The sequence below is a fragment of the Salvelinus fontinalis genome, chromosome 38, assembly GCF_029448725.1.
Source record: "Salvelinus fontinalis isolate EN_2023a chromosome 38, ASM2944872v1, whole genome shotgun sequence".
Classification (NCBI taxonomy): domain Eukaryota; kingdom Metazoa; phylum Chordata; class Actinopteri; order Salmoniformes; family Salmonidae; genus Salvelinus; species Salvelinus fontinalis.
The window spans coordinates 5,850,219-5,861,091 of record NC_074702.1 but is presented as its reverse complement, the minus strand read 5'-3'; the positions used below and the strand labels follow the sequence as shown (position 1 = coordinate 5,861,091).

At 42.8% G+C, this 10,873-nt stretch overlaps 1 protein-coding gene across 3 annotated transcripts in view; it reads left to right on the top strand.

Annotated features, from left to right (window-relative positions):
- The first annotated feature begins 21 nt into the window (after nt 1-21).
- LOC129837694 (threonine--tRNA ligase 1, cytoplasmic-like) overlaps nt 22-10,873 on the top strand; it is a 31,264-nt gene continuing 20,412 nt past the window's right edge. The window contains exons 1-7 of one of the 3 annotated variants that reach the window (XM_055904064.1): nt 22-110; nt 5,578-5,722; nt 6,467-6,586; nt 6,728-6,849; nt 7,274-7,382; nt 7,883-7,947; nt 8,082-8,160. In XM_055904064.1, coding sequence (XP_055760039.1) covers nt 5,711-5,722; nt 6,467-6,586; nt 6,728-6,849; nt 7,274-7,382; nt 7,883-7,947; nt 8,082-8,160 — 507 coding nt within the window. In that variant the 5' untranslated portion in view covers nt 22-110; nt 5,578-5,710. Of the gene's footprint in view, nt 111-4,802; nt 5,055-5,122; nt 5,413-5,577; nt 5,760-6,466; nt 6,587-6,727; nt 6,850-7,273; nt 7,383-7,882; nt 7,948-8,081; nt 8,161-10,873 lie in introns of those variants that run through there. The other 2 variants (XM_055904063.1, XM_055904065.1) reach the window with 2 other exon arrangements.

The window sequence follows — 10,873 nt, the reverse complement described above, 5'->3', positions numbered from 1 at the left end:
CCCAGGAGCGACAATGTTCTCTGCTTCCCCTCACTAAAGCAGTGAGGGAGTAATGGAGGTGTGAACTAGAAGGAAGACGACAAGCACAGATCAAATAGAAACAGAAACAGGTGGTTATTCTATTTCACTAAAATTCTACTTACCTCCGGTATTGTGTGAATAAGCTGATATAAACACTTTCAGGGAGAGAGTGATAGATTAGATGGGATAGGATGGATGGAGGGATAGATGGGATGGGCTGGAGGGAGGGATAGATGGGATAGGCTGGAGGGATAGATGGGGTGGGCTGGAGGGAGGGATAGATGGGGTGGGCTGGAGGGAGGGATAGATGGGGTGGGCTGGAGGGAGGGATAGATGAGATGGGCTGGAGGGAGGGATAGATGAGATGGGCTGGAGGGAGGGATAAATGGGATGGGCTGGAGGGATGGATAGATGGGATGGGCTGGAGGGAGGGATAGATGGGGTGGGCTGGAGGGAGGGATAGATGAGATGGGCTGGAGGGAGGGATAGATGAGATGGGCTGGAGGGAGGGATAAATGGGATGGGCTGGAGGGATGGATGGAGGGAGGGATAGATGGGAGGGGGTTTGATTGAGGAACAAAGTTGCTCCCTGAGAGTATGTCCTAAATACAACCATTTTTCTTAATAGGATTTGGTTATCCAAATGAGTGCTGACTTTATGATCAGTGCTGTTGTGGAGTTTCTCCACCATAACCCCAACGTGCTCCCAGTGCATCGTATTGGAAATAATAACCTTGTTTCTCTCCTAGAGGTTTTCATGCTTAAGTCTCTCTTCCCTCTGTATATTTCTCAGCTTTTAAATGTATAGACTGAATGAGTTGGCTGTTTTGCGACTATTAAACCTCAGTTGTTTGTGTAAAGAGCAGAGTCATCGCTATTCGCTAACTTGTGATTGACGCCATTGTGAAGAAGCCTTAGCTTTAGTTACACACCGAGGCAGAGATGTTCGTGCTTCTTATTGCTCGAACAAAACACCACTCTGTCCATCTCCATTTTTCCAATCTGAGGGGGGAGGAGAGTGAAGAATCGTCCAGTGTAAAGACGCATTTAACTGATAATGATGAGTTGTGGAGACTCTCAGTAGTTGAAGCTGGTGCTTTAGAAGTTTGAACTATGAGCCCGCTGTGTCTCTACTAGGCCATCGCTACCTGTATTGTCTTTAATAAAATCCAGTTTCAACCCAACCAAGGGGAGGGTACTACTTTCTTTGATACTGTCATGGATACCGGTAAGACCAGTCGCAGCAGTTGTTATGGCTGCTGCTGTATGATAGATGTTATTTTGGTCTAGTTATTCAAAGCTGAATTGAAATGCTGAAACATTACTTATAACAGTACAAACAATGTCATTTTTTCCCCCCAACTGCTCATTTGTTCTGAGTTGTTTTGGATTTCTTGCTGTGATTTTTGTTGTGGCTGTAACTTCATGTCAGATGTAAAATATCTATACCCGCCTATGCATGTGCAGTGCACTGTCTGTCCAGTCCAGAAGTTTTTTTTGTTTGTTACTTTTGACCTTTTCCCTTCGCTACCTTTCCTAGATTTAGTCTCTTCTTTCCTTCCTCTGACGCTGTACATTTACAACTGTAGAATACCAAATAACACCAATGAAGAAGTGATGAGTGAATTATCTGTAAACATTCATTACTCATTACCATAATGGAAAACTATGTAAATGCTCCTCTAAATTTCCCATCAGTGTTAGTTTATCAGTTTTATAGTGTTCTGCTATACATTTCTGAATGGAAGCCATGCTGTTCTGAATCAATGCTACAGAGCAGATCCTACTCTCACTCTGACTGTATGATGTGATGCTTCTCTCTGTCACTGCTGATAATGACCAGATTAACGCAGGCAGGTTGGTTTGTGCACATTTCCCTGCTGTACAGTAGACTAATGACTTCCCTTCTAACTCATACCTCAGTTAGACAGAGATAGCCACCAGGATGGATTCAGAGATGTAATCATTTTCTTTGAACAGTTTGTTTAAATAATATTGTCATTCAATGTACTCTTGAGTTTGAAATATGTTTGTTTGGATAACCTTTGAGTGAAAATGCTTAAGATTTGAGGAATCTAATGGTGTGTGTGTATAGTATGCATTAACTATGTAATGATTCAGTCATGAAGGGGGTGGTTGTGTTCTCCTTGTTTAGATGCATTGATATTCTTTTTATGATCATCAATGATGTTCTATCATTAATCTTTTGAGTGTCCAATCCTTTCCGATGCTACTGCTCTCCTCTCTCTACCACTGAGCCGTCCTGTAGTTCAGGGATTTACTATGTTTACCTATGACTGTCACAATTTAGACATACAGCCAGGCATTTACTTCATATTAAGACTTTACAGTTTAAACCACACTCCATGGAGTCCTACTGCATGTGTTTTTGTTTTAAAGACGGCCTCTGCAATTATGAATATTCAATTCATAATCTCAACCCCTTGGCCTTACCTTTTTAGGCACTTGTCAATCTAGGAGGATTACATACGTGTAAGCCAATCAGAGGCATGGTGCAGCTATTACCGTATTGCACCTATCCAATCCTTTCATATCCGTGAAGTGTGTAGTAGAGACTAGGGGTTGATTTGGTGACTGGAACAGGCCACAGAGCACTGACATGAAGACAGTACTGGACCATATCGGCTAAGACCAGTGGTGGCTGGTGGCACTTTAGATGGGGAGGACGGGCTCATAGTAATGGCTGGAACGGAATAAATTGAGTGTTATCAAACACCTGGTTTTCCATGTGTTTTATACCATTCCATCCATTGAGTTGTCCTCCCCTCACCAGCCTCCTCTGGTTGACCGAGGTAATCACTGCCATGCTATTACACCCATTGTGAATTTAGTTATATTATTAAGTCTGAAGATCCTAACCCAGAAGTGGGTTACCATTTATTGTTTTCTATGCACACACACACACACACACACACGTGATTCAATCCAACAGCATCTACCAAACCCATCTGCATTCATCCTTTTCGATTGACACTCATTTTCTTGGTTGTGTAGCTCACATCCCTGCACAGAGCTCTAGTCCACATGTCTTTGCTGTCACATCCATAGTTCCTCCCAAACCAGTCCACTGCATGTATGACGCACCTTGACTCTGATTTCACGGTCTGGCGTTGAAAGCATTGAAGTCTGTAACCCACCCACCCAATATTCAGTGCAGTCACTGCACACTACTTTAAATGTATTACCCCTATCCCATTTAATGAAAGGCAATTGAGATCATATTGTAATATTACCACATCTCAAAGTGGCTTCCTCTCATCACCTTCATATACTGTTCTGAGAAGACCGGATAGGTGAAAGCAATGTGGGGGAAGAAGTGTGCTAAAAGTATTTATTTCACCGGTTTCCTTCATTCAGATCAGTGTAGATGAAGGAAAGGATGCGATGAGAGCCATGAGATGCTCTTCATACAAACATAAATACGTTTCACCTTATGAGAGCACACACGTCTCTTATCTGTGTGGTGGTGGGTTTCCAAGTATGAGATATTTACGGTGAACAAGTATTTAATTGTGCTTCATAATGGTCCATATTTCAGGTAGTAGCCAATGAGAAGGACATTTCCCCTAGACACTGATCTAATATAATTTTGGAGTTTTACCCCTAATGAGATTTTGGAATCAGTATTTGGGGTAACCTGTGAATTTTAGAGCAACCTGATTTCTAGGGCTTTAACTGAATTTGTCTTTCTGTGATTCTTTGTGTCCTATCTCCTCACCCCTCAAATGTATTTGAGGAGAAGGTCCAAGGTCCCGCTAGAGCATTCTACCCAGGGACCTACCCATTTCAGTGACACTTTACAGGTGGTCCTAAATCCCCAGTTAAATTACTCTAGCGCCCCCAAGCGTTCAATGTTTTTTCTTATACAAGCCAGTCTGCGTCACTTGCAAATCCCCTTTTCTCTCAAATCATATTGACGTTTGTTAGTACATCAACACTATGTAACTCTTTGAAGTATATTTTACTTAAGTTATTTACATTTATGTAGAATAAATTAAACCATATTTACGTGTATATCGGTAAAATAAAATGACCAAGTTGTGTCTTAACTATTATACACAAAGACGTCTACAACCACTGAGCTTTGAACCAATATACCTTATGTGGAAAGAAATAACGAAACCCAATTGATCATATCACCACGCGCTCGTTACTGGTGTCTTGAATGTACGAATTGAAATGCCAGTGGCAAGGCTTCTCAAACTAATCCTAGTTATATGCTACTTTATATTAAAACAATGTAAACGAAATAGGCTATTTATACTATTCCTTCCAGTCTGTTGAAAGTAGCCTAATTTATGCCCCACGTCAGAGGCGAGTACTTTTGAGCTATGTGTGTGTAATAGCCTAATAACGGTGTGCTGAGCTACAATATTCTCTGCTGTTCCTCTCTCTTCATGCGGCCAATCAATGAATGGATGTGTGTTACTGGCTGGCTCTCACAGGGACCAACCCGGTTGCCTCACCGTTGATCAATTCTCTTCAGGCGCTGCACAGATGCAGTGATCTACTCATATTGCGATGGGTTTCTTGAACACTCCACTCTTGATCTTGGGCGTAATTTGACAAAATGTAGAAATTGAGCATACCTATGTTAAATATATTCAGGTCATTTTCATGGAATGTCGGTTTTAGATTAATGCTGTGAAGTTAGTCTCGTGTACCTGAAAGTGATCTATCCGAATGTTAAGTACAGATTAGTGGGCGCCACTGAGGTGTATAACTGAACGGTGAGCGCGCTTTCATTGTTGACGCTCACCAACGTGCGCGCACTTGCCAACGTCACGTTTCCGCCCTCTTCCCTTGCTGGCCAATCACTTTTCTTTCCCATCTACTTCATTCTTCCGGTATTATGACCGCTTGCGGTGTAAGGGACAACGAGTGTGAAATGCTATGATTAAGTTTTCGGTGAAACTGGTGGATTAAGGATGCTCGTGACCGTGATGTTACTGTTTCCCGTCTGTCGGTCGTCAGTTCGGGCAGTGCTTTACTGTCAGAGGCGCTTTAGCAAGGTGTGCAAGCTTTATCAACCGTTTTCTGTTATGAAAAGTAGCTGTACTGGCCTGCTGAGTACAGTATCATTGGGTTGTGGAGCCAGCCTTCTCCAAATCAGTGGTGTAGCATTGTCCTATGACCGCTCAGGTACATAGGTGTGGGCGTGTCCTCTGACAAACCATTGGATGGGTCTATGAATAGCCCTGAAAGTGTTCTGACGGCCAAACAAGACTGCGCTGTAAACTGTCATGTCATTTGTGTCTGTGTGTGACCACAAGGTTATACATTTTTTTTTAGGGGTGTTTGGTGGGAGGGGACAGTTCTCAATTAAGCTTATTATTGGGTCCTCTCGCTCTGAAATATGCAACTACTAATGTATGTATGATAATACCATACGTTTTGTTATGAATGCCATATTGTGCGAAGATTTGATATAAAACGATTACATGTTAATGGTATGATCCCCGTTGTCTGTATTGTTGTTGTTCATATAGACCCCTGTGCTCTCTTATTTCCTAATTTCTTCCCCTCTGCCTTTAGATACAGGTATCCCCTGCTCTGTCTGAGCGTGTGCGGGTCTTTGAGTCTCTCAGAGAGAGGCAGGGACAGCAGAGGACAAGCGGTGCCACGAAACAGGCCTTCAGCGTCCGATTGGCTGATGGCAGGACAGTGAATGGCACCACAGGTGTGACCACGCCCTCAATCATCGCTCAGAACGCACGGTTAGCCTCTCAGACATTGTGTGTGTGTGTGTGTGTGTGTTTTTATAATGTATTATTCAGAATCCTAAAAGTCAGGGAAGGGTTATCCCCAGTGCTTGACTTGGAATTCAATAGGTGCTGGTACTTATTTTGAGTGCCGGTACTGTTTTATATTTAGGTAAAGGAACTCTGCAATACTTTTGAGCTAATATTCTATAAGAGGTGCAGGAACTCTGCAATACTTTTGAGCTAATATTCTATAAGAGGTGCAGGAACTCTGCAATACTTTTGAGCTAATATTCTATAAGAGGTGCAGGAACTCAAGCAGCAGAAATGTTGAGGTGCCAATACTCTGCTCCATTGAGCTTCTGTCCAATTCAAGCACCGTTTGTTTATCCCTCAGAACACGAGCCGTGTTTAGACAGGCAGCCCAAGTCTCTTATTTTTCCCCACTAATTGGTCTTTTGATTCATCAGATCTTTTCACATCAGTTCGTTTTTAGAGCTGATCTGATTGGTCAAAATTAGTGAATTGATTGACCAATTAGTGGAAAACAATATCAGAATTGGGCTGCCTGTCAGCCTTAGTAACTCCCTCCAGAGTCCTACAGGCCTTTCTCAGTCCCTGGGACACCTATCTCTTTGCTTTCAGATTGGAATTTGGTGAAATTGGATAGGTGTAAGCAAACATATTGACATTGTCTCTAACCCTCCAACACTCCATGTCAGTGCAGTGTGAAAGGTGCTCTGGTGTGCAGGGTGAATGGAGAGCTGTGGGAGCTGCTTCGCCCCCTGGAGGCTGACTGTGAACTACAGCTACTAGGCTTCGACACCACAGAGGGCAAACAGGTACTTACTAAGGACATTCTCATTCATCTAGAAGATCTTGCATGTAGAGCAGTCAGAGGCAGAGGTTGACCTCTTCTCTCTCTTATCCCCTCTCGCTCATCTCTTTCATTTTCTCCCTTCCTGCCTCCCTTTCTCCCCCAGGCGGTGTGGAGGACAGGAGCGTGTGTTGTGGGGTGGGTGTTAGAGAGGGTGTTTGGGGTGAATGTGTGCAGAGAGGGCGTGTCAGAGTCCAGCCTCTACTGTGACCACCTCCTGGAGAACAAGTAAGACATCTCCCCCTCTTTGTAATATAATATCTGCCATTTTGCAGATGCTTTTATCTAAAGCAACTTAGTCATTACATTTTACCCCACTAACTATCCCCTCACCTTTTGGCACCCATTCAAGACAGAAAAGCTGCTTTGAGGGAGGGAGGGATGCATTTGTTCTCTAACAGCCCCTGGGAGGAGCTATCATGTAAATGGGATTTTTTTTTAAATATATATATAAATTTGCTAAAATGTCTAAACCTGTTTTTGCTTTGTCATTATGGGTATTGTGTATAGATTGAGGGGGGAAAAACTATTGAATCAATTTTAGAATAAGGCTGAAACGTAACAAAATGTGGAAAAAGTTGAGTGGTTTGAATACTTTCCGAATGCACTATATACACAGAGAAACAGTACTTACCCCTGGTCTCTCTCCCAGTGCCCTGTCCCTAGCTGAGCTAGAGGAGAGATGTAAGGAGGCCGCTGGCCAGAAGCTTCCTCTCTCCAGACTGGAGCTGAACAGGCAGGAAGTTACAGAGCTCTTCCAGGTCAGAGGTCATTGGCCCTGTTTGTCTGTCATTGGCTGCATCTGAAATGGCATCCTATTTCTTTTTTTTCTTTTTTTTTCTTCTTTTTTTTTGGCATCCTATTTCTTATGTAGTTCCCTATATAGGGAATAGGGTGCCATTTAGGACATAGCCATTGTGGTTGGAAACAGGCATTTGGATCAATACTAGTACTACTTTGTACCTTACCTGCACTAAATGTATTTGGCTTAGTGTTTGGTTAGTTGGTGTAATAATGCAGGGATATTATGAAGTTGGTACAGAATGAGACATTAGATGGCATTACGGTTATGGCCCACAGTATTCTAGAATGTAGGTGTGTTGCTTTGCTCCTACCTGTAGCAGCTTGTGGAATGACTGTTTACATGTGTTGTCTTTAACCTCTGACTGTAATGGTCATCTAGGAATGTCTGTAATTCAAGGGGTGTGGCTGTGATACACGAGTGTGTATGTGTACTAACTGAGTGTGTTCTGTCATCTAGGACAATGCTCTGAGACTCCAGTTGATTGAAGAACAGATGAGTGGTCCTACTGTCACAGTCTACAGGTTTGTTGCTCAGCATCTCACAGCCTGATAAAAGACACCACATGGTAATGTTACAGTCATGGTCTGTTTTTATGGATAAATGACTGTACGCTAGGATGACATGTCCATCTCTTCCTGTTCCGTGTGTGGATCAGGTGTGGAGACAGCATAGGAGTCTGCAATGGTCCTCTCCTCCCTCACACTGGTCTCCTCAAGGTCTTCAAGATGCTGCAGGTATGTGTGTTTGTGTGTCTGTCAACCTGCCTGCCTTCCTGTCTGCATATCAGTTCAGTGAGGAATATACAGTTCTTGTCTTCTCCTCATGACATCTAAACTACGCTGGATGTAAAAATTGAATGTACAGGATAAAAAAACAACATTTAAATGGGTTTTCATCGCATTTTCATCTCTACTGGCGAATTTGCCAATCTTGGTGTTCTCTGGCAAATGCCAAACGTCCTGCACGGTGTTGGGCTGTAAGCACAACCCCCACCTGTGGACGTCGGGCCCTCATACCACCCTCATGGAGTCTGTTTCTGACCGTTTGAGCAGACACATGCACATTTGTGGCCTGCTGGAGGTCATTTTGCAGGGCTCTGGCAGTGCACCTCCTTGCACAAAGGCGGAGGTAGCGGTCCTGCTGCTGGGTTGTTGCCCTCCTACGGCCTCCTCCACGTCTCCTGATGTACTGGGATGTCTCCTGGTAGCGCCTTCATGCTCTGGACACTACGCTGACAGACACAGCAAACCTTTTTGCCACAGCTCGCATTGATGTGCCATCCTGGATGAACTGCACTACCTGAGCCACTTGTGTGGGTTGTAGACTCCGTCTCATGCTACCACTAGAGTGAGAGCACCGCCAGCATTCAAAAGTGACCAAAACATCAGCCAGGAAGCATAGGAACTGAGAAGTGGTCTGTGATCACCACCTGCAGAATCACTCCTTTTTTGGGGGTGTCTTGCTAATTGCCTATAATTTCCACCTTTTGTCTATTCCATTTGCACAACAGCATGTGAAATTTATTGTCAATCAGTGTTGCTTCCTAAGTGGACAGTTTGATTTCACAGAAGTGTGATTGACTTGGAGTTACATTTATTTTTTTGAGCAGTATATATATATATATATATAATACTCACTACCTACCGGTCAAAAGTTTTAGAACACCTACTCATTCAAGTGTTTTTATTTTTACTATTTTCTACATTGTAGAATAATAGTGAAGACATCAAAACAATGAAATAACACATATGGAATCCATGTAGTAACCAGAAAGTGTTAAACAAATCAAAATATATTTGAGATTCTTCAAAGTAGCCACCCTTTTGCCTTGATGACAGCTTTGTACACTCTTGGCATTATCTCAACCAGCTTCAGGAGGTAGTCACCTGGAATGCATTTTAATTAACAGGTTTACCGCAAAAAACATCAAGCTCTATGATGAAACTGGCCATCATGAGGACCGCCACAAGAACTGAAGACCCAGTGTTATCTCTGCTGCAGAGAATAAGTTCATTAGAGTTAACTGCACATCAGATTGCAGCCCAAATTAATGCTTCACGGAGTTCAAGTGACAAACAGATCTCAACATCAACTGTTCAGAGGAGACTGCTTGAATCAGGCAGGGGCGGCAGGGTAGCCTAGTGGTTAGAGCATTGGACTAGTAACCGGAAGGTTGCAAGTTCAAACCCCCGAGCTGACAAGGTACAAATCTGTCGTTCTGCCCCTGAACAGGCAGTTAACCCACTGTTCCTAGGCCGTCATTGAAAATAAGAATTTGTTCTTAACTGACTTGCCTAGTTAAATAAAGGTAAAATATATAAAAACGCTGCAAAGAAAACACTACCAAAGGACACCGATAAGAAGAAGAGACTTGCTTGGGCCAAGAAACACGAGCAATGGACATGAGACTGGTGGAAATCTGTCATTTGGTCTAATGAGTTCAAATTTGAGATTTTTGGTTCCAACCGCCTTTGTGAGACGCAGTGTAGGTGAACGGATGATCTCCGCATGTGTGGTTCCCACCTTGAAGCATGGAGGTGTGATGGTGTGGGGTTGCTTTGCTGGTGACAGTCTGTGATTTATTTAGAATTCAAGGCTACGGTGGCTACCACCGTATTCTGCAGCGATACGCCATCCCATCTGGTTTGGGCTTAGTGCGGCTATCATTTGTTTTTCAACAGGACAATGACCCAATACACACCTCCAGGCTGTGTAAGGGCTATTTTACCAAGAAGGAGAGTGATGGAGATCAGATGACCTGGCCTCCACAATCACCCGACCTCAACCCAATTGAGATGGTTTGGGATGAGTTGGACCGCAGAGTAAAGGAAAAGCAGCCAACAAGTGCTCAGGATATGTGGGAACTCCTTCAAGACTGTTGGAAAAGCATTCCAGGTAAAGCTGGTTGAGAGAATTCCAAGTATGTGCAAAGCTGTCAAGGCAAAGGGTGGATACTTTAAAGAATCTAGAATATATTTTGATTTGTTTTTTTGGTTACTACATGATTCCATTTGTTATTTCATAGTTGTGATGTCTTCACTATTATTCTACAATGTAGAAAATAGTACTAATAAAGAAAAACCCTTGAATGAGTAGGTGTGTCAACTCTTGACTGGTACTGTATATATTGGACACCTACTCATTCAAGGGTTTTTCTTTATTTTTACTATATATACTGAACAAAAATATAAACGCAACAATTTCAAAGATTTTACAGAGTTATAGTTCATATAAGGAAATCATTCAATTGAAAATAAACTCATTAGGCCCTAATCTATGGTTTTCACATGACTGGGAATACAGATTTGTCACAGATACCTTAAACTACCATTTGCCTCATGCAGCGCAACACATCTCCTTCGCATAGAGTTGATCTCATCACGGTATCTCTGTGCATTAAAATTGCCAACGATAAAATGCAGTTGGGTTAATTGTCCATCCATAGCT